Source organism: Chinchilla lanigera, unplaced genomic scaffold (genome assembly GCF_000276665.1).
Source record: "Chinchilla lanigera isolate Chin_1 unplaced genomic scaffold, ChiLan1.0 scaffold00016, whole genome shotgun sequence".
Lineage (NCBI taxonomy): Eukaryota > Metazoa > Chordata > Mammalia > Rodentia > Chinchillidae > Chinchilla > Chinchilla lanigera.
In genome coordinates this window covers 31,036,262-31,064,232 of record NW_004955417.1, presented here as the reverse complement: position 1 = coordinate 31,064,232, position 27,971 = coordinate 31,036,262, and the positions used below count along the sequence as shown (strand labels likewise).

The following is a 27,971-nucleotide window of genomic DNA, read 5'->3' as shown; positions in this document are numbered from 1 at the left end:
AAAAAAAAGAAACAGGTCAATAAACTATTGTTTTGCATACGGTTGCAAAAAGGTTTATTTATTTGAAATCACATTAGTTGAAGTCACACGTATAGGTTTAATCATGGTGACTGATACACGTGGCGAACATGTAATATGTCCTCAGATTGTGTGGCTTTCTGGTGACTCTTACTTCACTAAAGGAAGTAAGTTCTGGCAGTGAACATACTGTTGGTTCCTGCAGTTAAGATGGAGATGGAGGGACACACTGCCAGACACACTAAAACCGGAGGGTGAGGAGAGACGGGTGCGGCTTCGTGTCTCACGAGCAGCAGGGATTCAACGTAGATAACTCTGTCCATATGGATATGGAAAGCTTTACTTTGCGCAGGGTAAAGTTGGATTACTTTCCCAGGTGTGGAGCGTTACAATAAATAATTACTGTAAACTTCACTTTGATTCAGGTATGATTTCTGGCGAATTCCAAATATCAAAGAGGAACAATAATTTTCATGTCTGTCCTACAATTTCATGTCAGAAAATAGTTTGTTCTTATTCCAGCGAGCTAACAGACACATCTCTTTTATATTTTGGAATGAATAAAATGCTTGTGTGGCGTTAGGAACTAACTTTTAGGCTCAGTCAAGAGAATCACGCACAGGCCCTCTGATCGGCTAAGTGAGAGGATAAGCTTTTGTTGACTTTTGTTGATCAGCGAGGACTCCACTATTATTATTATTACTTACAGGCTGCATTTAAAGTATAGTTAGGATAGGCCAAGGATGTAGCTCAGCGGCACAGTGCCTGCCTGGCAAATGCAAGGCCCTGAGTTCAATTCCCAGTACCAGAAAAGAAAATAGTAAAAAAACAAACAAAAAAAAGTATAATTAAGATGACACAAGCTGGTAAAATCATAAAGAAATGAGATAAAAACGTTCTGAACACAATTCCATACTGCTCTTTTGCTCATCGTAAATCCACACTTACAGAGTTGAGCATTTTAGCATCACTGAACCGTGTCTTTGGCCCAAACTGTGGGTTAGATCATTGGTTTTTCCCTCCCAAATCAATTTTTCTCCATTAGTTAATCGTAAGAAAAAGAATGTGCAGAAGTTGGCAGATACCTCAATGGCGAAGGAAATTGCTTGGTGTAACCCAAACCAGCTTGGGGAAACCAGCTTGGACCATTTTAGCCCACACACAGGCTGCTACACGGAGGCTGACAATTTGGTGTGACAATTCCCAAGACGGCTACAGGCACCATGCAGTTCAGCAGGGAAGTCTACACATGGCGGCCTGTGGGCCTCCACCCCCTGACGGCCCTACCACGCAGTCCACAGCAGCCTCGGAACTGAGACGCCAGCTAAGGCGCACCGAGCCGAGAGGCCAGGCGAGCACCTGGTGGAGAGAGCTCAGAGCTGAGTGAGAAGCCTCGGTGTTAGAGGCCAGAAGCAGCTGCTGACTCGGCCGAGGGAAGGCTGGCCTGCGGTAAGTCTCCATCTGATAAACAGCAAGTGCAGGTCCTAAAACTGCAGTGCCATAGCAAAGCAGAGCCACGCTTAGCGACTTGGGAGAAAAGGACTCAGCGACCATCAAAACGGGAAGCTAAGAACGTCATCTTTCGGCACAGGTAAAATCTGATTCTACCTCTTGTCTTACTTTCAAAGGATTTTGGGAGTTGAATTACTTCCTACTAATATCTTCATTGGAAATTAAAATTATTAATACTATAGTGATTTATGCTGTTGGATGTGTTTTTTCTTTCGAGAATTTTGTTTTCATTTTTTGCTTTTGTTTTTAAGACTGGCTCTCCCTAATTGTCCACACTGGTCTCAACCTTGCCATCCTCCTGCCTTAGCCTCCTGAGTAACAGGGATTTCAGGCATGTGCCACCACACCCAGGTTAGAACGTTTCCTATAATACCTACAATTTATGTTGCAGAACAATATATTTTGTTTTTGCCATTGGGAGAATAAGGTTTCCAGGATTTGAGTTTTTTACCCTACTTAGTAATTTATTCTGTAGTTCTAACCTACAAAACCTTTCTGCCTTGCTACTTTTTTTTTTTTTTCTGGTACCAGGAATCGAACTCACGACCTCGCACTTGCCAAGCAGGTGCTGTGCCGCTGAGCTACATCCCCAGCCCCTGCCTTGCTACTTTTAAAAGGAAAATACAAGGCTTTTGGCCTGTGTAAAGTGCAAAATTGGGATTTTTAAACATAGGACCTAAAAGGTGTTTATCTGCTCCAGATTCCTCCCGATGTAACTTGCTCCTTTAGACGAGTCTTTCAGAGTCTGTAACCGAAGGAGCCATCCTCGGCTCCGAGCAGCGGGACGAGCTGTCTTCTGCACGCCTCGGTGAGCCCAGACCTGGTTATCACCGCTGCTTTGGAAGTAAGGGCCTGAGAGTAGCGCAGCACCTATGAGCAGTGGGTGAGCTGCTTTTCTCACTTTCCAAAGTCAGTCTCTGCAGGGAGATTAGCGTCCTCCTTCCCGCCCCGCGCTGACCAGCTTGCGGCTCCCGAGGACCATGCTCATTGCGGGCCTGTGGCAGAGTGAGTGACCTTGCTCATTTCCTTCTTACCAAGCTCATCGCTTATGTTGAGCCATAGAAATGTTTTAAAATCAAAGCCTGAAATTGAGTGAAACTTGTGTCATCCTCTGCAGACGCGCCACCATTGAGTCTCTTTGCTTCTCTCTGAGGGGGATTGACAACTGGAGGTCAACTAGGAACGTCCAGCTGAACTAACTCAGCGAGGTTCCGGGTGTGGAGGGCCCGCCTGAGGACTGTTGCCAACACATAAAAAGAGAACTGAGAGGAAGATTTTGGCGCTCTTGATCTGCCTGGCGAAGCTTGCTGTGATGGCTTTTCTGATATGAACTCGGCTGTTCTCAGAGGAGCTTGGGACCTCGCTGTCACCGAGGATGGCTGTGGTTCTCTTCCAGGGAGCTGTGGTCCTCACTTTGAGCATCACTTCCTGGCTCCAGAGGGGAAGATGGTGTGCTGTGGATTTTCCTGAAGAAGCTTGTCACACTTGTTTTCCTGATATGAACTCAGCTGTTCACATCATCAAAGGAGCTCTGGTCCTTGCCATTGCTGAGGATGGCTTCGATTATGGGGGCAGCTCTGGCCTTACCTTGAGCATCGCTTCCTGGCTCCAGTGCAGATCCTTCATCCCACTGGCGCAGGCTTTCTAGCTTCCACTACTGACCTCGGGGCCTTCCCAATGCAGATCTTTGATACAGACTGGCATGAGACACTGTTGTGGGCTCTAGGCCTCCAGCTGCACTTGGAGAGGACATTGCCACGGGCTCTAGGTCTTTAGCTGGCCTCACGCAGTACATTGCCATGGGATCCAGGCCCTCAGCTGGATTCTTTGGGTCTCTAGTGTGTGGGTGGATCTCCTACACTCTTTTGCATTTGACCCTTTGGGTGAGCATTCTAAAATAATTCTATAAATTATGTGACTGTATTAAATTGTCTCCCCTGTAAACCCTGACTGCAACACTATCTTTTACTCAGTGTAATCTAGTTGGTACTCAAATCTGGATATCCACAAACAGAATTTCTATGAATTACCTTTCTTGGCAATGTCCAAGTAGAAGACATCATTCATTTCATTTCTCATATGTATTTTCAGGTTATTAAATAAATTTTTCATAATGTGTGTGCCTTTCTGAAAGAGCATTTCTACAAATCATAAAAACTAAACTCCAAAATTTTTTATATATAAAAAAATCTATATATCTGAAACAAGCTTCTTGGTTTTGTTGTTACTGTTTTATCTTGTCTTTGAGACAGGGTGTCACTATGTAGTTCAGGCTGACCTTGTCGTCCAGGCTGGAGGGAGCTCAGTGATCCTTCTGCCTCAGCCTCCCCAGTGCTAAGATCATAAGCATACACCACCGTGTATGGCACTTGAAATAAGCTTTCTTATCTGAATCTTTAAATCAAAAATTGTTTTCCAATACAAAGGAGGAATGCTGAATGAGATCTGTACCCTCCCAGGTTGTGTAAAGTTACTATAAGTCTCTTACTTTAAACTGACCACAACTGAATGTCATGCCCGCAATCTTAATAATAATTGTATTTTCAGTCATATTTGAGGGAAATACTATTTTTGCTATACATATATTAATAAACACCTACTCTTCCAAGCTATTTTTAAAATGTACCCAGATTTTACCTTGTTTGTGATTTCGATTGGAGGGAGGGTGGCAGCCCGGGTGCAGCTCCAGCCGCTCCAGCTCCGGAGGGGAAGCGCGCAGGATGAGCGAGCAGCTCCCCGGCCGGGCCTGCGCGGAGCGGGGCTGCTGTCCCCCTTCAGGCGGGGCCGCCCCTGCTTCCTCAAGGACTTACTTAGTGTTTAGAGTCTGTTGGGCCAAGTATCCCTGGCTTTGGGCTTCAGACGTTTTGTTCATTTCTCATTGATTTGTAAAAGTCACGAATCTGCACTGACTCTGCTTTTCATCACATTAAAGACGCCAGCGCCAGCACATTTTTGTGGGATAAATCCCGTAAGATGTGGACTTGTCATCAGTCGGCACAGAGGGCCACAGGACCCTGCGCTCGGTGCAGAAGGGGCCGCGCGGAGGACGGGGCGGGGGCGGGACCGGGCCGACAAGGCCCCCGCAGCCCGGAGCCGCCCCGCCGGCCTCGCAGCCCCGCAGCTGCCCCGAGCCCGCGTCGTCCGCTCCCCGCCCCAGGTTCCGCAGGCTCCGGGATGATTCCATTTCCCTAGTTCTTACTTCACCATTTCTTTCTTCTACACCCAAAATTTAACAGGCCTGAAACTCTACTTCCCATTCTATACTTTTTTGTCCAGTTCTGGGCAAACGCAGCGCCTGTGCGCCAAGCCACATCTTCAGCCCTCTTTATTTTTTATTTTGAGATGGGAGCACTGAGAGCGGCTCCGTCCTGACTAACTTTCGAGCCTCCTGCCTCAGCCTCCGCAGAGCACTGGCCACAGGAGCGCACCCACGCTCTGTTTAGCCCCTTTCCTCAGAAATTACTCGACGGCATTTTGTCCTCAGGGTCTTCGGCCTGTCCAAAGAGTACTTCAAGGTTCCTGGGGCCCTCCGGAATGTTGACGTTAAAGTTGCATGTGTCTAGTGTTTGGTAAAATACCCTTACAATACTCAAAGTGGGGCCTGCAAGTGCGCCCCCGAGGCTGGAGGGGAGGAGGGGGCGCGCTCCGGGTGAGCCTGCCCTTCCTGACCCCGGGCTCATCTGGCAGCGTTAACTGCTTCTTGGTTTTAAATTGTCTGCTTTAGGTCCATTACTGCGTAACTTATACCATAACCAGTCCATGGTTGGTGGAATATAACACAGGATGTTGAAATATATGCTACTGAGGAGCATAACTATGATAAATGTGCAAATTTAGCACAAAATGCTCTTTAAACCCCCTCATTTATTCTGTCCAATTATACTTCTTTAAAAGCACATCAGTATTCTTGCACCTCAATGAAGTAATGTTGCTAAAATAAACTTTAGTGTCAATTACGTTCAGTTTGACTTTATTATAGCTGGCAGTAAAGACCACATCTACTATGTATTTGTGGGGATATATTAATAAGTATCAAGCTTTTCTCTTATGTCATCATTTGAGAATAAAATACAACAATTCTGAAAATATGTTTGCTAAAATTTCTTGATTACATGCTACAGAACACTTGGAAATAATTTTTTTAAATTCTTGAGTTGGCAAGATCATACATTATTGTGAAAGAGACCATTCATCCAAAAAGCTGGGAAATAATTATCTATGTCAGTGGTTCCCTAAGAACACTCCTCAGAAGAGTAGCTGCCCAGAACTTTTCATCTCATGAATAACGTCTTTACGCGTTTTAGAAAAAAAAAATTACATGTTCTGTTTAAAAAGTACACCAAAGGGTAAGAACCCCAAAGGTCTAACAGTATTCCACCCGCCAAATGCAGCCATTGCCAGCTTTTATTGAGCATTTCTTTGAATGTAAATAGTTTTTATAAAAGAATACTTCAAATGACCAGATAGAAATAATTTAAGAAAAACTGCATAATCATGGTTATTTTTAAATACAATTCTTTTAAATAAATAGCAACACTGAAATGCAAACAAACTGCACCGCCACAGAAGCTATCGTTGCTATGTAAACCATGTCTTTAAGGGCAAAATAAAGCTTAAGAATTTGAAGAATTGATACTACTTTTGAAACTATGTATTTTAACTTGAGCTTGACCTATAATGTGTTCTAAATTTTTAAAAGAGAGTAATAATGATACTGCACAAGTGTTTAAAGGAAATGAAAAAGCATAGAAATACCTCATAAGTGATAAAATGCTTTAGAAATACTTGTTTTAATACGCAAATCCTGCACTTCCCACCTCTATCTGTATTTTAGTCTCCATTTTAGTGAGAAAACGGTCTCATACAGGTATTTTCTTTTCCTCTTTGTAAACTCAAAGCCTAAACTGCTCCCTTTCCTAGAACATCAGCCCTCTACCTAAAACTCTCCAACTTCCAGCATCAAGACCAAGCTCCCCGCCATGGCTGTGTCTAGATGTCTCCCTAACCCTCACGTGGTCACAGGTGGGGCTTTCTCAGAGGTGGTGCTGGGACTGATTCGTGGTGCAGTGCTAGGATCAAGGGCACTAGGATTAAGGGGTGAGCGCCACCTGCCTTAAGCAGCCTGGATGAGATATAAGGGACAAAAAGAGCTGTGGTCACCCTGTACTTGCTTTGCTACCTTCTGCCCACCATGAACTATTTTCTCCTCTGCGATGCCCCTCTGCCATGTGCCACAGGTGCGCCAAACAGCACTTCCCCCTCTCACTCCGGGTGTTGGGTATTTTGTCTCAACAATGAGAAGAATAACTAAGACAGCCCCCCTCCCTTGAGTCCCTGCCAAGTTCTCCAGCTTTGAGCCACATTTTCAGCTCAAAGCTGACCTCACAGGCCTGTTGATGTCCCCGCAAATGCAAGCTCATTTGACACTGACTGGCTGGAAAACTGGCTGCTTAGACTGGAACCATCTTCACTCAAACATTATATCCAAACTAAATCCAAGCTCCTTGGGGCCAGGAGCTAAGCATTCTCTCTGTCTGCACATGCCTTCTGCTTTGTATATAACTATACCTCCATGGTATTAAGTTTACAAGCTTCCAGAGACGAGGCACCACAACTGGGATGGACACCACTGTAAGCTAAGTAGATATTTAACCAAATGCTACCTCCAAGACTATCAGCATTCAAAACAGATTTTAAAGGTACACAAATCACAATGAACATAACCTACAAATCTGCAAGTTACAGGGAATATACTATTCCAATATTAGTTCTTTACAATAAGAAAGCATTTCTATGCTCCTAATATTTCAAAGGTACTTCTGGGGATGCTTGAATATGATCTTTAGAAACAGCAAATATTGCAGATGTGACAGGTACAGATGGCTTGCGCTAAAAACATGCTAAATCTCAAGTACATACTAGGACTCGTTTTTAAAAAGAAATAATGGATACTGAGCTCACTGTTAAATTCTCTTTTGTTTTTCTCATAGAACTTGAAATCAGAGTTTTAAAGATTAATGCATTTTAAGTAATGAAATGAAGTAAATGGAAGCTTACATAATGGTATTGATGAAAGCTTTTGACTAAAACAAAATTCAAGTATCACTAGACGCAGGCTAACGTCCCATATTAAAAGTTCCACTTTAAAAAGTGCCATGCCAACCAACGAGACACAATAACAAGACACAACATTTGCATTTTACTTTTGAGCTTGTGCACAACTGTGAGCCTAGCGCCCTGCTGATGGCGTGAGCTCCGTGGAGGCACCAGGGCCTCAGCTGCAGTCACCTCGCGCCCCCGGGGGAAGGATGCTGGCAACTAAGCCGCCGCTGCGCTGCCCAGAAGCCAGGTTCAGTTTGCTTTCTTTCCCCCTCTCTTCGGCTGGCCAAAACACAAGTTCCACTGTAGATGCAACAACCCACACACACACTTGTCGCCGCAAACACGGGGTGCGCCAAGCAGGGAACCCTGCATCGACAGCAACGCAGCTCCCCGTGGCAACCAGGGGTACTCTGGTAGCACGCTTAAAGGCTTGAGGCCGTCCTAACTAAAACGTATGCATGCTCTACACTGAGAAGGAGGGTTTCTATTTTCTAACATTGACGCTGACTGTAACTCAGTGAATAATTTTTCTGTCTGGTTCACATTCTTAGTGGAGTGGAGATTTTGTAAATGTTTCCTTTTGAATTTCTGCAATATGTAAATGTTACCAAGAAGTTCCTGCTGAACCTTAAATAAAATTTGCCACACTCAATTTCTTAACAAAACCCTAAATGACTTTCAAACTTTGCTAATATAATTCAGGGTCTGATAACCTAACTTGAGTGTTGAAGTCTAGTGGTTCTGTAACCCTCCGCACTGACATCACTTGGCATGGATACAAAGCATGAAATCAGCAAGTATTGGTGCCTATGCTCCACTGTGGGACCAGCATCGCATGTTAAGTGCTGTAAGGGGAGGAAGGGAATTAAGGACAGGATATCTGCTCTAAGGCCTTTCCCTCTAGTCTGTAGAAATCACCAACAGGACACTAGGAAGGCCGCATTTCATTAGGGGATCTGATCTCCCGCAGGCCATCTCATAAGAAACATCATTTGCTCTCAATTGTTTCCAAATCTAAAAATCCCGAAGTGAACATTTAAAGTATTACATATCAATACAAAAACCGTAACAGAAGATGATCTTTTAAAGCAGAGACGGGATTGAGGTTCTCAACCTCTGTAAATAGCTTCAATTTTAAATCCAAAAACATTTCGTTCTGATTTTATGACATTTTTCCCCATCACAGTCTTTATAAACTGTCAGATGCTTTGTGTGGGAGGTACTGGGACTGAGCCCCGAGGGGCTCTACTGAGGTACATCTCTGTTTTATTTTGAGGGAGAGTCCAACTAGCTGCCTAGGCTTGCCTTGACCTTGCAAGCCTCCTGCCTCGGTCTCCTGAGGAGCTGGCACTGCACGCGTCACCCCTGCCCTTTGCTGCCCTTTGCTGCCTGGCTGAAGCAGCCCAGGGAGGCAGCAACCCTCAGGAAAGATACTCAGGTCCATAGGTAAATTGTAAAGCCAGTTCTCTCTAGGTTTTTTCTTTTCCTTCCAAGATAAATCAGTGTATCATGTCTATCTCAGAAGTTATGAGGCCAAATAAAATATTCCTTACACTTTATAAACACTTGAAAGCTGTTACCTAGTGGTATGTATACAGATCGGATACTGGCAAATCTCTAGCATCAAAGCTTATTCAATGAAAAGTTAAAATCCAAAGCTAGTAAGCATTATACAGGTATGTTTTTTAGTTGGTAGGAATGGTAAAATAAGTCCTAGTGTTACTGAATAGGGCTTTCAAGGTTATAATTCCTGAACTTGATTGGCTATCTCTCTCCAGTGGGTACAGTAGATGGATTGCTTAATGTGCAACAATTAACAGAACATTCCATTTTATAAAGAACAACCTCAAGAAACATGAGAAAACCAAGAAAACATACACAGCAAAGTTCCCCAGTTATTGTAATGTCTGACATGATTTTAAAGTATGCCTATTTTTTATAGTTTAACATCAACTCAACCTGCAGGTTTTAAAATTTTAAATTTTTAGGACTCTAGATGGCGTACTTCCATAAGTTGTAGAAGAAAAATGACACCCTATCAAGCTTTTTATTTCTAATCAACGGCTGTTAAAATTATAAACTGAAAACCCAGTCCATGACAGGAAGATTTGTTGATAGAAAATTAACCATAAATTTAAAGCCACAAAGCACTCTGGGAAGGGGAATACTTCCTTGAGGAAACAATGCGGAACATGTAGAACAATGAAATACTCAGGCACTACTCACCACTAAATGAAAAGAAACGATACTGCATTCAACAGTTCTAAGTCTTTAACTTTCATATAGAAAAACTCCTTCTCTTCCTGAAGTCTGCAAGACTGTATTTCTGCAAGAATCGAAATAATTTCCCAGTATGTATCCCTCACTGCTCTTAGGACTGACAAACCATTCCGCACACTGGTTGCAGGGGCGCTGACCAGCGCCTCGGCTGCCACAGGGCCTGTTTCTTAGTGCACCTCTCCTACCGGCTGCCTCTGGCACAACCGTTTGCGTGCCAGCGTGTCCATTTCCTAGCTGGTACTGTTGCTCTTAACCCATCAACTGTGTCTACTTCCCAGCTGTACTGACATTCTTACCATCTAGGTGCCACCTGACATTCTTGTAGAGACACACTCGTAACTGGCGTTTCCTCAGCTATTTTACTTGCAACCACCCAACTATGATTCCCCTCACAAGAACCCCGGCTATATTCATCCCTGCATTTTCAGTCTTTGGGAAATTACCAACCGTCTTAGTTATTTTCTTGTCACTGCGACACAACACCTGACCGCACAACTTAAAGGAGGACAGTTTTCTTCTGGCTCAGTTTCAGAAGTTTCAGTTCATGGTCATTCACAGTGCAAGGGCCTGGGCTGGGCAGAGAAAGGCTGCTGGTGTCACGCTGGTCAGGAAGCAGAGAGGAGGGAGCAGCTGAGGACAGAGACACAGCCTCCAGTTCTGGTCGTCTTCCCACCAGGCACCACCCCCCCACCAAACGCAAGTCAGCTATGTGCCCCTATAACCCAACCACCTTCCACACACAAAGCTTTGGGGCCGTTCAGATCAAGACCATAGTACCAGTCCATGGGCTGTACTATCTCTGATCTCCTCTGTCTTACCAGGTATGACAGGTAGACTGTTAAGAGTGAAACTGGATACAAAATCAGCTGTCACTTGAGCCCAACCTTGGAAACCACTGTAGTCACTACTCTGGAGACCTTCAACTTGATTTTAAATAGATGTGATGTTGGCAGCGAACACTGTTACCTGTTTTCAAACTATGATACACTCATCTTTTCACATAATTCCTATCTATGCTGTCGCGTAATATTTAAGTTGCCCAGAAAGGAACTGAATTCACAATTACAGGAAATTCTTAGTGGTGTTCTTGAAATTCTCTCAAGTTAGGCTTTAGTAGAGATTTCAAATTTCAAATCCATTCTCTATTTGAAAATTCATCATTACTTGAACTAGCAGGTAGATGTTTCCCCAACAGTGACTTGCAAAGATCAATGTTCCCAAGCTTACTGTTGGTGGCAGCAGCTTAAGGTAGAATTTTCCTGGGACTGAGACTTAAAAATAAATTGTATATTCTTATAACATTTAAGTTATATTGAGTAGTAAGTATGTAAATAAATTGTATATTCTTATAACGTTTAAGTTATATTGAGTAAGTATGTAATTTACTCTATTGGGATTTATTCGTTTGTGAGTAAAACTGTTTGTTGCAATATGCTTCTAATGTCATTTTTGAGCATCTGAATCTAATCATTAATCAGTTTGTTTATACTAAGAATCCATAAGAAGTCTTGATGTTATTCTTGATAGGATCACTGTAATATAAAGTTTATATTTCTACGCTCTTATGATTACAGTGGGGTGTACAAAATACAAATACACATGTATTTTATGCATGGAGTTACACAGATGAACATATATGTATAATAGGTATGATTTCTCTTCATCTTCACCACCTTCCTTTTAAAATATGAGCAACTAATATGAAAATAAGCCTAACTTCTGAGAAATAAAATAGTAATAATTTTATACATGCACAAACTTTTAAATTATAAACAGAAAAATAGTCCATTCAAAAGCTCAGGTGAACTGCAGAAATAAATTAAAGGGAAAAGGGAAAAAAATGCAAGCAGAAGACACCATAACACAAAGAATGCCACGAACTCCATGGAGAGATTGCACCACCAGAGCCAAGCCATCCTGATTTGTACCCTGATGCTTTTAACTCCCACTCATGTGGACCAGCTTAGGAGCAACGGACATGGTCTGCACATTAAGTCTTCTAGTCAATAAAAGTGCTATGTTCCTCTGCTTTTCCTTTATTAGCATGTGTAGTTCTCAGCAAATAGATCCTGTTTTGTTAAACTTACACAATATCATATTTCAGTAATTATAAAATATTGCAGATACAAATATAATTTTTGTTTACCCTGCATTCTATGATCTTACTAAACCCATTTAATAATTTCAGTAAGCTCTTGGGAAACGTCTTGGGACTTTCTACGTAGGCAATCACGTTCTCTACAGATGGGGCAGTTCTACTTCTTTTGCAATGTGTATGCGGTTTCTTTTTCTTACGCTACCATGATGAACAGCGGTGAGTACACGCCCCTCCTGTTCCCAAGCTTCGAATACAGTCTGTCACCACTGAGTTGTGTAGATGGTACTCATCAAGTTCAGAAGTTAATGAAGCTTTTTATTTTAATTCTAAGTGGGTACTGAATTTTGTCAAATACCTCTTTTGATTTATATCTTCCACATTTCTTCCAAAGATAGGATGCACTGATTTTCAAACGTTGAGACATGGATCTCTGTAACAGACCCGACGTGGTGTGGTACAGCACCCTTTTCACGCATCGCTAATATTTTGTGTCTGTGTTCATGAAAGCACTGGTCTCTAGTTCTCTTTTCTGGGTTTCTTATTTTGGTACCAGGGTAGTGCTAGCTTCATCTAATGGGTTGGGAAGCGTTCCCCTCTCCTGGATTTTCAGGAAGAGATCATGTAAACCTGCTGTCATCTATATATTCTTTAAATGTCTGGCAGTTTACAGTGAAGTTACTCATGCGTTTACCACACAATCCAGCAATCACATTTCAGGCATTTATTCTAGAAAAATAAAACCCTCATACCCATACAAGACTCACTAAGTGTAAGGGGCTTTATTTGCAACAGACAAAACCTGGAAAACACTCCAATGTGAAGAGTTCAACAAGTTATAGCACATTCATAAAACAGAATATCTATTAGCAATAAAAAGGAACACAGTGCTAACACAATAGCATCCAGGATGTACAGGACAATGACTGAAAAAGTCTCAAAGGCTTACAAATTGTGTAATCACATTTACATAGCGTTACTAGAGCTACAAATTACGGCCATGTAGGTCGGTGAGTGCTACACATTAGGACTCGATGAGGGCGTGACGAAGACGTAGGACGAGGGAGCTCATCCGCAGTGACGTGAAACCTGCGTCCTGACCGTGCTGACAGTAACAGGACTCCACTCGAACATTTCACAGATGGGAAAAGCGTGCCGAAACTGTAAGGTCCCAGGACGGACGGTATCTGAGCCAACAGTACGGTGGCAGTATCCATTTCCTGGCCTGACAAAGTACTGTGTTTAGACATAACAGGGAGAAGCTATATAACAAGAAGAATTTATGTAATCTATTTTTGCAAATTCTTGTAAATCTTAAAAAGTATTTCAAGATTAAACATGAAAAAATTATAGGGAAAAAAGCAGTGTATGGCACAAGGGTCAGAAGGAGTCAAAAAAAAAGGCTTTGTTCAACCTGAATGTAGTGGTGCATGCCTGTAATCCTAGGATGACAGGAGGCTGAGGCAGGATGATCACTGAGCCCAGCCAGGGAAAGTCAACAACTTAGCAAGATGCTGTCTCAAAATGAAGTTAAAGGAGTGGGGCTGAGGATATAGTTCAGAGTAAAGGCCCTGGGTTCAATCCTCAGAATGCTAATAAGAGTAATAATGATAATAATCACCATCGTAATCACAATCATACTAAATAAAAAGGAAGGCTTTGTTCTATATGGAATGAAAGCATGTTTGCGGAAGGAAGGCGTGAACACGACCTCTCCGCAGAAGCAGGCCCCAACAAGAGGCCTCCTGTCCAGGAGGGAGACAGCACGCTGATGTCTGCAGGTCAAAGAGGCGGAAAGCGGTCCCAGCTACTCTGGGAGTTCTCCTACTGACTTTTAACACGTTAACATTTTAAGGAGCTACCTTAAATTCACTTCAAATTAAATTTGTTACTACTATTCAAAGCCTGTTTTCCAGTCAGCACATTCTAATCCCTGTCTCCTAGCAAACGATGACCCTCGGGTGCACCCAGCTTCCATTCACTGTCACCCCAAGAAGTAGAGGGGCAAACGCATCTCAAGGCCTAGCATCAGGGCCTCTAGTCCACCCCCGCTGTCCCAGGCTGCTGGGTCCCACCCAGGCCTCAGCCCTTTCCACAGGGCGACACCTGGCTGCTCCAGAGCCACCTCGCCAACTCTGAGGCACTGCAGGGGTGGAGGGGCTGCCGTCTCCAAGGGTTCTCTCAAACATTTGCCAATCAAGGTCGAGGCACACACCTTCAGCACCACGAGACACTGGTCTGTTTCTCTTTTTCCATTTCTTCCGCTGCCCCTAAATCCAAACACTACATTAAGACGAAAGCTATGTCAACAGGGCTTTTTCACCTCTGTGGGCTCAGAATGCTAGAGGATGAACTGCAATACTCCTTCTTCCGCTGTAACTGTACATTTGCCTCAGACGACTATATTCTGGAAGAGCATTCCTGATCTGGAAGTTCTACCTACTTAAAAGAAATGCGAGTGGCGGATACATCAGTGAGAGAAATGCACGGTTGAAACTGGAACAAGTGCGGTGCTGAAGAGCAGCTCTGACAGCTCTGACCCTGGCCTTCCTTGGGGCATCTAAGCAGAGCACACCCAACAGCCCCACTCAACCTCACATGCGGTTCCGCCTCCGAAACGCTACTCTCATCACACACCTGCGGCTTCCTGGCTTGTGAAAGGGTGGCAGTACCCGTCGGTATCGTGCTGGCAAAGCACGGAAAACGCAGTGAAGCAGCCATCTAGCCAGGCTTCAGCTGTGACACAAAGGCTGTGTCTCCTGGCAGGCGTCAGATCACTGCTGAGCTCGGCAGGTTCCACAGCTCAGGCCGATGGAGTCCACAGCACAGACACATACATCCACAGCCGCCGGAACTGAAAACGCAAGAATGCAACTGCCAGGTGCACCAGGAGCGCAAGAGCATCTCAGTGCTGTGTGGCTGACGGGGACGGCAGCCGCCACGGGCCGCGCACACAGCTTCCCCCGCTGCAAAGCTGTGCTCTCCACTCAAGACTGACCTGAGGCAGTTCTGTCCACGTCAGTTCAAGATGGAGCAACATTCTGGTCTCTCTGAGGAAAGGGGATCTGCCCACTCTCTGAACGAAGTTAGGGTACTATTTCGAAAGAAGCAGCAGCTAACAGCAGTCATGCAGGCATTCTCTGCTGCAATGGGGTTCTCTACAGAAGCTGATTTTTATAATTATTACTATGAGCAATGTACCAGCAAGTACAAGATCTGAAAGAAGTTATGTAAAATTCCATTTATCAGAAAACTAAAGCGAAAACAAGGCGGAGGACCAGACGAGGCACTCCGTTAGCCAGAAACACAAGCACCGCTGCTAAGTGCAGATCTCAGGAAGCTGTGAGGGGGTCAGACGGGGCAGGCAGGGGCGGTGTGCAATACTGGCATCCCGCGGCCAACCCAAGTGTGAAACGGCTGCCAGCGCTGACCACCGGGCCGCCGGCTTCGCGCGCACAATGGGGTCCGGGCTGATGCAGCCGGGCGGGAAGGAGAACCCTCACGCAGGAGACACGCACGGAGGAGCCGCCACGCCCACCCAGCACCCACGGCCGCTCGGCGCTCACAGCGGCTCAGTGCTCACGGCGGGGCGCGGGAAGGAACACCGCCCAGGCTCGGCGAGAACGCTGCACCAAGGCTGAGAACCGTGCCCGCGTGAGCCGAGCCCACACGCGACCCTGCAACAGGCTTCCTCCCGGACACTCCAGGCAGCCCGCTTCTCACAAGCCCTGCTTGCCGGTCCAGCCAGGAGGGCCTGCAGGAGCTGCTGCCCATGCTTGCTACAAACAAGGTTAGACTCACATGTGACGTTAACAGTACACACCGGTCCTGCGTGAACAAAGACCTTTTTAAAAACTGATGTGCTAAGTGTTTTTCAGTCTTTCTAGCTTACCGAAACATGCAAAATACCCTTGAAAGTATTTTATTAGGTATTAAGAAAGTACTTTATTAAGTTGATTATAAGGAGTAAGAAATTGTATTTATAACTAAGAAGTGAAAGGATTTTGAGAATTGTAATTTTTTTCTAAAAATAGTTTACACTTTCTCATTATTTCCAAAACTAAACAGAACTCACACACTACTCCCATTCTTAAATATCATTTTATGTAATTTACAGTTAAATTGCAACAAACGTAACTTGTGGGGATGTTAAGTGTTACAGCACATATTAGTCTTAAGGTATTTTATAGATGAACATCTTTACATCAAAACAAAAATTTCTCAAACTGAACTTTGGACAATGACTCATTTTTGGCAAGATTTATCACAATACAGCAGATACAAACAATTGCAACGGCCCACTGCGATGCACAGAAAACCCACCCGACACTTTAAGCAAAGTCAAAATGATTTGTTCCTGCAAGTTACCTGGCCGTGTGCCCCGCCCTCAGGCAGAGCGAAACTGAAAACCGAACTCACAAGCAAGGTACCGGTTATAACAGAAAAGAAGCTTAAATCTCTACGCGCAGGTTCAGGAAATCAGTGGTTTATTGAACAAGGTGGAGAGCAGTTACGATTTTCTGCGTTATGAAGAGACAAGTGTACAATCGTAGGTCTCATATCTTCCTCAGAGTCCCCCAACTTCTTGCTTAGCAGTAAAAGGCATTTTAGGTTTATATAAACACATTCTTTACAACCGCCATCTTCACAGAAATTAGAGTATAAATAGCACTTGGCATTTAGTAAATAAGTCACAGGTCAGGAAGTTCCGCTGCGCAGCTGTGACACTGATGTCGAAGTCTGTGACGCCTAAGACTGGGTGATCTGCAAAGTTTCCAACATGTCTTCAACCGCCTTCAGAGAGTATTTGGTTTCCTTCTTACTCCGACCTGCAAACTAATTTTAAAAAGTGCTCAATTAGGTTCAGTTCCAGTGGCAGGTTAAAGATCAGAACCTTACTTCCACACTGCTGAAGAAAGTTAACATTAAGTATTTTAGCACTAGCATAAAGTCAAGTACATTCTTCAGTAGGTTTCCTCTCAGCTGAAGTGTAAAAATATCTGTGTACTCTTCATCAGCCTGAATGTTTAAGTAATATGGTAGCTTATAACATCATATTCTGACTCTAAAGCTAATCTCAGATGCCAAAACATTTATGAAATAAAAGTACTCAGTTAACAATGGAATTTAGTACATATACATTTATGTAGGAATAGGGCTTATTTCTATTTGTCCCCCCTCTAAACAGATTTTTCAGAGTTTCAAACAAAGATAATATATAAGTAAAAGTACATTTTTTAAAACATTTTAAGGTTGCAAGTATTCTCAAAAATTATTTAAAGTAGGTCTCATTTTTGACTTTGCATTTACTAGTTAAATGGTATGGTGTTTTTGCTCTATACTACATATTAAAATGATGTAAAATGCTTTAGAATACCCATTTCTACTTTATTAAGTTGCAATTTACACTATAAAACTAACTTATAAGAAAACAAAACATAAGGCGCCAAGTACCATCTGTTTGTGGATTCCACCCGCATATGGAATCTGATTTACTGTACATGCGACACCGTCCGGGGCCCCTGCTGATTTCAAAATGGGTTTCTCACCCGCCAGACAACCCCGCCATTTATCAGTCTGACTTAACACCACACAATTACCAGATAAATAAGCATTCTCTGTGTGAGCGGAGCAAAGTTTATTACACACATATTGCCTGTTTTACCTGGACTAATTAAAATGTGGTATTAGCAACACGCAGTATTGTCCAATTAACATATTCTAAGTGCCTGATCATTCTTCCAAACAGCAGCGCAGTCTCGGGTACTTAATACATGATTTATGGAGGGCCTCCTCTCTTCTGCAGTGAAACTAACTTGGCAAACTTCTCTTGACCTGCTCAGAAAGATGAAGTGATCCAGCGCAGGTAACACAGACGCCTGGCTTCGGGCGCCGGTGACCGGCCTCTGACCCTCGCAGCTACAGCTTAACGTTTTAATTTCTCTGCTTCCTCAACATCAACTTCTGTGGCTGAAGCTTTATTTGACAGAGCAAATACAGGGGTTTTTTAAAACAAATGCCAGGGAGAGAGAAAAGCCTGTAAAAACCGAGATTGCTTTGCCTTTCATCCAGCACCACTAAAAGAATGAAATGTTAAAAGTAAGTCACAATTACAGAACACGGTCACAGCAGCACATTTAAAACACTGCTTTTAACAGGAATTATTTCCCTTGGTAAATGAATCTGAGGGTGTGAGGCATGCTTCTTCTGTTATCTAGTTAATAAACTCACTTTCCAAGGATTTACACAGAACAGAAAGCCTTTTTTTACCACTGCCTTCCCAAGTAAATGGGAGGGTCTGGTCAGACACTTAGAGGACCAACTTCGGCAACACACTCTGATGCCCCGGGGGGATACAACACAGAACTCTGAACAGTAACATTTATCACAAATGTTTTAAACAGCAAAGAGAAAATTTCAACATTTTGTAAAGCTAAAGTCCTAACCTAAATTTTAATACATAGCATTTCTGTTTGTACTTAAAACATAATCATAAGTGTTATTATCAAGAATTAGCAAAACTTTTAAAAATCACCTAAGATAGTGTCAACACTACTGACAACTACTGCAATTTAGAATAAATGAAGTAACTTATTTGTGTCAGAATAAAAGAAAGTTGGAAAAATGAAGCTATCACTTCAAATTGTGCCTGACATGCAATTATTTTGTCTCTTCCAGAATTATATGGCAATTTAAATGATTAAGCTGGAATAGTATTTTTCCTCAAATCCTGATTTAACTCTCTGTTTCCCAAAAGGACAGTAACAGAGTCACCTCTGCAATCATAAATAACATCTGGATCACCAGCACAGACGAGTTTAGCAGTACACCGAAGAAACATTTATTTGAAAGATTATCATTAGTAGGTTCACATTAAACTTTTCATTAGCATTGATCAAATGTGGACGCCTCTTCTGAACACGCTAGACCAGTGACCTCCCTGAAGCACAAGTAGCAGTCATATTCTGTTTTCATTAAGTGCAAAGAAAGCGAAGCAATTCGTACACCCTATTTGCCCTCACTTTTAAATATCTAGAAACACACTACAATAACAAACATTTATTGTGTACTTTATTCTGGTTTAAACATCTAGATTTGAGTCCCTCAGTTCTCAGTAAGATCCCAGAGATTTATCTAATAATAAAAATGTCAATCTTTGAAAGTTATACTTTTCCACATTATTCATAAATTTTGTATTTTTTTCTTACAGTTATATTTGAGTAAACTCTTTTTTCATAGTCAATAAGAAAATTCATCATAAAAAACACAAAAACTAAAAAACAAAAAATTGCTTATCCAATTCAGAGATCAACGATTCATCCATTGTAGAAACGGGGCTCTATTGTATAAAGGGCTAAAACTTATTTTACACAATTTGTGGGATATGGACAAAGTAATAGGATAAGTGAAATGGAACGCCAGAGGGCTAAATCTTAAGGAACGAAGAAGTCAGACACAAGAGTGAGTGCATGACCTGTGACCTCAATTACAGGAAGCTCTAGTGCAGGCGAGGCTAATTCTGGGCGATGAAAGCGCATCAGCCTGCTGTGTGGCCGTGAGGCTGGGTGCGAAGGAGCGCTGGGGCCCGGCCGTGGCGGTGAAAGGACGGTGCGCACGCTGATGAAGCGCACGCTGGAAATAGGTGCGCCGGGCCACACTCGAGGGGATAAAAGGACCACAGAACTAAGCAAAAGGGTGGGACTGAAAGCTGGGCAACAGGGTCGTGAAGAGCCCAGGGCCGCAGCTTCCTCCCCCCGCCCGAGGTGCCGCGGGTCGGGCTCACTGTGTGCCGTCTTAGCGAGGTGCGACACCATCAGCAGCTCAAGCACACCGGAGTTGGCCTGCCGCCGCTCTGAAACCCGGAGCGCAGGCAAGCGAGCCCACGGCAGCCCCGGGCGGGAGACACAGGCAGGCACAGCCTCTCCAGGCGACACGCTGCTGGCTGTGCACGGAGGCCACTGGGCGGCTCGCGCTGAATGGGAATGAGCCGGGCCAGGCCAGCAGCGACTCTCCACAGAACTCCCGTCTACTGCTCACCGGGGGAGACAGCTCTGAGCAAGTAAGTCAGCAAGAGCTAATGGGTGAAAACTCTTACGGACTTGGATTCACAGAATACACAGGGCCTCCGCAGAGAAAGCACAGAATATGAAAGTTTCAAAGGCCCAAGGAATTTATTTAAACTCTGCTACTGGTGTCAAGGTAAAATTAAATTTTATATAAGAGGAGATTCCCAGGTAAGGAGCACTGGAAGCTGCTATACTGAAACCTAAAAGGACCGCGAGAAGTGCGTTATCTTCCGGGGTGGCACCCGAGGCTCGGTGAGGAACTAACAAGAAAACTCCTGCACATCCTATCCCGTTAAGACGGACAGAGGTCTCTGGGTACCACCGCGGTGACTGCGTGACACTCAGAGCCTGAGGCGCACGAGGCGTGCTCGCAGAGCTCCTGACGGAGCAAGGAGAGGAGCAGGACAGCAAGGAAAGAGGACCGGTAGGATGACCCGCCCTGAGGGTGGGGCGAGGAGGGGAGCAGAAGGAGGGACGGGGGAGAGAAAACTGCAGTGGGGGGCGTTGTACCAGGAACAGCATCTGGTTCTGTGTCAGTCTACAGAACTGAGACATGGGCCCACGCCTGGTGGGGCCATGCCTCTCGCAGCAGGAAGGGCCATTTGCCTGTGGATTCAATCAAGGAGGTTTCCTACACTGAAGAGGTGGGGGTGGGGCTTAACTACTACTGAGAGTGTTAGGGCTGAAATGAAGAGAGAAACAAGCAGGGATGGGATATCGATAACCTACAGGAGAAAATGACCGAGGAGGCCGTTAGGAACCCTAACGATGCTCTGACGCTTCTACTCCGACATCATCACAGAGGCTGACTTTGAACCCCAGGGCACCAGCTCAAGTGTTGGCCTTTCTGCTTCTGAAAACAGTGCCACTACTCGGCTGGGCCACCTTGGGAAAGTTACTGAGTCTTTCTGTGCTTGCATTCCTCGTCTGTAAAGCAGGAGGGCTGGATGCAGCTCACGATAGGGTGCTTGCCCAGAGAGTGGGAGCCCTGGGCCCACGCCCTGCTGGTAACAAGCTCTCCAACAGCTTGCTGTTTTCAGTGGGCACAGTGGGGTAACACGTTGAACTTGGAGATGTCACTAATACACACAAGGAAACATATGCACCACTGAGAGTCAGTGGAAGTTATGTTTGAACTCCTCAGAATACTTCTATGTCCATCTTAGAGAAGAAAAGCTAGGTCCAGAGATATCATTTCATGTATCTAATACTGCATCGCCAGAGCCAAGTTCTGAACCAAGACAAGAGAAGTCTATACTCCATGACCTTCACCACTCAGAACTTGCTTCCACAGCGAGGCAGAGAAGCTGACCCACCTCATACAATGCATGAAAATTAACTCTGATGGACAGTGAATTTAAGTGTGGAATGTGAAAGAATAGGAATTCTGAAGAAACGCAAGATTACTTTTTTTGACCATGAAGTACTGAAAGATTTCTTAAACAGAACACAAAAAAGCACAAACCAGAAAGGAAATGACTGATATATTTGAACATTTACCTTCAAAACTTCTAGGAGTCAAACTCTGAGTGAAAGGAGACATCTGCTACACGTATAACTAAAACAAAAATCGTATGAACCAGTAAGAGAAAGACTTCCCAAGACCGAGATTCAAATGGCCAAAACACGTGGAAGTGTTAGACTGTCAGGACCTGCAAACAGAGCCAGGGCGCACGAACGAGTGCTGACCCCCGGGAACCCACACGGACCGGCAGGGTTTGGGCTGTCACATCTGCTGCTGGGAGCGGACAGCTAACTTGGCAAACTGTGCTTTCCTCCTACAGTGAAACAGACACACTCTCCGGACCCAGAGCTTCCGCTGCGGGACTGCATGTACCCCTCGAAGTACAGGCACACGTAGGTCAGACAGCACAAAAAGGCCAGAGCCCCGACATTCAGAACAGTACCAAAGCACAACAGTCCGGCTGCCTGTCGACTACGGGCCAACCTGAGATGCCTTCACACCATGGGCTGCAGTTCTGTGAGAAGCAGACCAACTACAGACATCTGACAGCCATCTCAGAGACCTAGCAGCAAGTGAACCAGGCCAGGCAAAAGTGAATCCACCCCACCTGGCTCCAGGAACTGTGAGCTGGAGGTGAGGACTCCTGAGGGCAGGGAGAAAGGGAAAGGAAAGGACCACCAAAGAGGTCATGTTTATTTACTGGCTTGGGTGCATTTTCCTTGTATTTTTAGCTGAAATGTTGATTTATGACTTCAGTTCTTGTTGTATGTACTATATTACAAACTAAAGTTGTATTTAAAAGTCATGCTTTGTCCAAGAAAAACATTTTCTTGAGTAGCTAGTTGTTTTTCACAAATATCTTAAAAACAATAACAGTGTAATTAGCGTTAGTTTTGCATTATGCAAGACTTATTGTCTTATTTACTTTTCTCTCCTTGCTGAGACAAAATACCCAACACCCAAAATTAAGGAAGGAAAGGTTCATTTAGCTCACAGTTTGTGGAGTCCACAATCAGCTGGCTCCAAGGCAAGGTAGCATGGCTGAGGGGCAACAGTTCACAGAGGCAGAAGAAAGCAAAAGCAGCAAGAGCAAAAGGGCAGAGCAAGCCTCTTTTCCTCCCTTGTACTGTAAGCAGGCTACCTGCCCCAGGGAAGATATAGCACTCACACCGTCTTACTGCCTCTCTTGCACAGGTTCAGGACGTTTACAAAGTGAGGACCCAGCCAGCCCCCGCACCCAATGACTTAGTTAAACTTCTAAACTTGTCAAGCTGACACAATGAACAACATCCTAGAGTGGTAAGGGCATGTCCTTTTCACCCCAGGATGTAGAACTGCTGAGGTACTTAGTTAAGCTTCTAGACTCCTCAAGTTGACACAATGTATCAACCATCACACTTATTTTAAACCCCCCCCCCCTCAGGCACACACTCCAGGCCTAATCTACTCTGAAAGGAGCCCACCACAGACCTGAATAACCCCAAATGCATCTGATGATCAGCGACCCCTCTGGGAAAGCCAGAAAGAGCCACTAGCCCACCTCCTCCAGGAAGAGCCCCTGCTCTGGGACTTGTTTCCCTATTTGATCCCATTTAATTGGTATTACCTGAGCGGTTATGCTCATGGTCTTATGGGTTGACCATGGTTTTGTCCCACCTCAGGTCCACCTTGTGATTTCCCATTTTTCCCACCTTGGACCCGCCTCAACTCACAGTTTTGCTGTACAAAAATCCCTAGAAAAAGCAGGGTCCTTGGCAACCCGCACGGGACCCCTTCTGTCTCTTTCTCTCGGTCAGAAACTTTCTTTCCCCAATATATATATTCTGCTCTTAACCTCTGTTGTTCATAAAATTCATTCTTAAATTTGAGAGAACACAAACTTGAAAAGGACATCTAGCAGGGTGAGAGTTTCTTTCCCCTGTATTATTAAGATCATAACTAAAAACTCCTAAAAATGCAAATTAATTTTATACAATTAGCACATGTCTGTATAATCAAGGTCCAAAGGCAAAGAAGGCCAACAACAGACAATAGCTCTGTAGTTTACTAGGAAATACGTAAACCCACACAGGAGCAAATTCACCCAACTGACCTGGTAAGCTCTGTTGATCTGATTAGCTGCCCAACTCGCATACTTCATGTTGTCCTTCTTCATTTTTGCGCTTGCTTTTGGATTAGACGCAATGTGACTTGCAGACTAGAAACAGAGAAGAGAAAAAACATGCTTTTTTCTAGTCAAAGTTATAGATGCAGTGAGTTGGTAACAAAGAATTTAACAAACTGTAACACAACAATTTTTAAAGTTGAATGAAATTAGTGTTTAAAAATAAAAATACATTTTAAAAATGTAGTATAATACAAATAAGACTAGAAAGAGTATTTTAAATAATATTTAAAACTATTTAATGATGTGTCTGCCTTATCTCTTAAAGGTAAAATCCCTAGCTCTTCAATAAAGAAGTCATGGAAATACACTTTATAACCCCAAAGCACTGCACCATTAGGGTGTTACTACTGTTATTTCTTGTTACTGTTACATTAACTTTCCAAAGTCAGAATTACTGAACAGAAATGGAAAGAATCTTAATTTTGATTTCTTTAACAAATGAAAAAAAATTCAGTCCAACAGGAGTGGTTTGACTTGACAGAAGCAAGTTAATAGAGTCTTTGCAACAATCTCCTTTATTCTTCTTCTTCTTTTTTTTTTTTTTTTAAAGTACCAGGAATCGAACTCAGGACCTTGAGCTTCCCAGGCAGGCCCTTGCGCCACTGAGCTATATCTCCTTTATTCTTGTTTCTAATTCATTCTCTTTTCACTAACTGTGTTCTAACTGATTGTCACAACTTGATGCACCTTCACCTTTTTAAAGAAGTATTTAAATGAAGAATTTGTAACCTGAAACCATGAAATCTATAGACCCTCAAAAATCACATGGTAATTTTTAAACACATGCTTCTATTTCTCGGGAGGAAAAGGTGTAACTCTAGCCTTACTCTTAAAAGGCTCTGTTCCCAGAAGAGTTCAACCTTCCGTTTATGCCTAGTCGTGCTGCAGGCTCTTTGACCTTGTTCCTCTCTGCCAGTGAGGTATCCACACGCTAACATCAACATTTTACTCCTCTGCGTCTTCAACGTCACCTTTTGATGTGTCAGTAAATGCAGTGATTAAAGGAAAGACTCCAGTGTAGAACCTGGAACAGAATCCCAGCTCCGTCCCTCGGGAGTCCTGAGCCCAGAGTACAGGAATCGTGCCTGTATATGAGTTCTGCCATCTTAAAAACGGCAGCAGCAAGAGCAACACTCAGATGATGAGGACTGAAGGACTTAACCAAACAAAAAGAGAGCTCAGCGAAGTGCCTGGCACAGAAACTGCTATGTACAAATGCTTGTTAGTAACAATTTATCATTATAAATTTCAAAAAGACATTGTACTTGGTAGAGACATACTGCTAACTACACTGTATCTCCACTGTACATGGTTTCAGTGTAATTGAGGTAAATGCTGGGCATGGTGGCAAAGGACTATAATCCCAGCACTAAGGAGGCTGAGGCAGGAGGATCACTGTGAGTTCAAGGCCAGCCTCTGAACTGCATAGTGAGATCCTGTCTCAAAAAAAAAAATCCAGATAAATTTTTAATTCCTTTAATTTCTTTGAACCATCCTCTAACTATATTTGCTATTCTCTTCTAAAAATTTTCATCTTTCTTCTCATTCTCCTTTTCAATCACTACTTTTTCATTGAATTCCAACAAGAGGGTACTTGCTTTAAAAAAATCTGTGGAAGGACTACCGTAAATCAATGTTCCAAAGAACTGAGCGACCCCTAACCTTCCACGTCTGCACCGTGCACTGGACACTGCTCGAGGAGCCCAGCAGCGCCTCTGCCCGCAGCGCTCACTGACGCTCTGCTCTGAGCGCTTCACTCGGCACACAAACCTGAACACTTCCACAAATTGTTTTCAGACTGTTTTCTGTGCCAGAAGTGTTTTCATTAGACATACCAGGGAATTTATTTTCTAATGCTGTTTATTGGTATAGTTTAAAAATATCTCATACAAGTATAACCAGGTAAAAAAAATACAATACAGTTGGACATAGAACCAATACCATCATAACAATTTAAAAAACATAGAATATACTCGTATTTATTATTATTTAATTTCTTATATGGCGATTTCAACTCAGATAAGACACCTCGCAACTGAATATCTATCAACTAGGACGTATTGACATTCAGCAGTAAAGCTGCCTTGTCAACTACTGCTCATAATTAATTAAAATCACATGCTCATCAATAAATTTAAAAAACAAGCAAGGAATGACTAGAAAGGACAGCTAACTGGATTGTGAATGACAGACTTTGTAAAATAACATTAAGCATGCACCTCCACTCACCATGTAAAGCCCAAACAAAGCTCTCATGTTCCTGTTGTTCAGTTTCAATGCCTGTGCAAAATACTTCCTTGAAAGTTCGAGGTTTTCAAGTCCGCCTTGGGTATATTTAACCTGTTAGAAGTTGCAGACTGCTGAAATCTGTTTATTTTACTACTCTGAAATACAGCATGTATCATCATACCACAGGCATTAAGTAAGAGAAACAGATATTCTACGAACACAGGCAAGATGTGAAAAGAATTCACCTTAAGGTTATGAAACCCACCTAAAAATTAAAATACAACCTCTCCCACAAAGCTATTCTACTGTATGACAATTAAGATCATGGAGTAGTTTTTCAAACAAAAACGCTACTATAATAAAAAGGTCAGTACAATTTCTGATTAAACTGCCTTGCAAATGCTTTGTAAAGATGTATTTCCTGTTAATAGATTTACTGATCTAAACTTCTCTGAACTATCCTTTACAGCTGTACTTTAAAAGTGATGGTAATAATTGTCTTTTTACACTCTTTGTACCAATATTCTTAATAATACTATATACACACTCTTACATACTAAAATAGTAACTTTAATATGAATTTCTTAGAATTTGGATTTAAAAAGCAAAATCACTGTCTTAGAAGCAACTGTTAACAACTGTGTCATAATTACCCTACAGTTAGGAAAGAGAAAAGCATTCCAGTACTACATAAAAATATAAAGCATTTCTCTGTTTAAATAGGATTTTTAACTGAAAAGTCAGTATTTCCAATACAATATTAAAAATTTCAAACATTTCCACAAGTCAACATTCATCGTATATTTCAAACACTTATATACTTGCCTAGCATGAAGAAAATATTCTGTGTCATCATAATGCCCAACAGCAGCAAAACTCAAATCCCACGTGTGTTGCATGTGAACACACTCACCTCTGCGTACTGCCGGCAGCGCAGGTGGCTCTGGGGATTGTGCTACGTGTGAACACACGCTCACCTCTGTACTGCCGGCAGCGCAGGTGGCTGTGGGGATCGAGCTGCGTGTGAACACACGCTCACCTCTGCGTGCTGCCGGCAGCGCAGGTGGCTGTGGGGATCGAGCTGCGTGTGAACACACTCACCTCTGCGTACTGCTGGCTGTACAGGTGGTTGTGGGGATTTGTCATCATGAGCTCCTCCAGGCAGAAGGCTGCTTTTGCGTAACTGAAACCACCAGAGCAGTGAGTAATTTTAAAAGTCATAAATTTTATCTCAGATACGCCTTAAATAATTTAAAAACAATTTAGTGACATTAGATATTTTATTGCCAAAACAATTTAAATAGCTTACAATAAAGATCTTATCCTGAATCCATACATACCAGGAACATCAAGGTGTTTAGTGGAATGAATAAACAGGTGTGTGTAAATCTTACAGCGGTCTAAGAGCAATCAAGAGATACTACATTTTAAAACTATACACAGAATAGCTTCTGTAAGTCCTCTGACTGCTTAATAAAATGTTCAAAAAGAAGGAACATACTTCATCAAAACCCTCCACAGACACGTACTTACTAAAATACCCTATTATAAAGAATTCTTGTTACTTTTCTGTCCAATAGCGGATAATAAACTTTTCTGAGTAACAACTGCAGTTAACTCTGATTTTCCCTCCAGTGCCACTGAACACGTAGTGGTGAGACAAGAACTCCACTGAAACCACGGACAGAACCGGTAGAAAGGGCTCTGGAGACAGCTGTGACTACACTTCCCCTGAATGTGTCCCCAGGTTCCAGGACAGCTGCAGACACAGGGGCAAGGGCTCTCTGGCCACCTGGAAGGCCACTGAGTTTTTTGCGCATTTGTTGCCCAAATGTAAAGGCCCCTATTTCACACTACTGCCCGAGGCACTCACTTTCACGGGTGCACACACTCCAGGCTCACCCATGTGCCATGATTAATAGCTAACTTTTATGAAGATTTTATGTCTCATTTTATGTCACGCACACCTTTTGAAGTATCCTTAGTGTGTTAACTCATTCTATCCCACCCAAACTCTAAAAAGTAGAAAATGATTGC

General features: G+C 43.2%; 1 protein-coding gene across 3 annotated transcripts in view; it reads right to left on the bottom strand.

The window, feature by feature from the left end:
• Nucleotides 1-16,089: 16,089 nt before the first annotated feature.
• The window catches only part of Emc2 (ER membrane protein complex subunit 2), a 28,755-nt gene continuing 16,873 nt past the window's right edge, over nucleotides 16,090-27,971 (bottom strand). For 2 of the 3 annotated variants that reach the window (XM_005381969.2, XM_005381971.2), the window contains 5 exons: nucleotides 27,036-27,117; nucleotides 25,935-26,045; nucleotides 24,533-24,676; nucleotides 23,631-23,735; nucleotides 16,090-16,843 (listed from right to left, as the gene is read on the bottom strand). In XM_005381969.2, the coding sequence (XP_005382026.1) occupies nucleotides 16,757-16,843; nucleotides 23,631-23,735; nucleotides 24,533-24,676; nucleotides 25,935-26,045; nucleotides 27,036-27,117 (529 nt within the window). In that variant the 3' untranslated portion in view covers nucleotides 16,090-16,756. The remainder of the gene's footprint in view (nucleotides 16,844-23,630; nucleotides 23,736-24,532; nucleotides 24,677-25,934; nucleotides 26,046-27,035; nucleotides 27,118-27,971) is intronic. The other variant, XM_005381970.2, reaches the window with a different exon arrangement.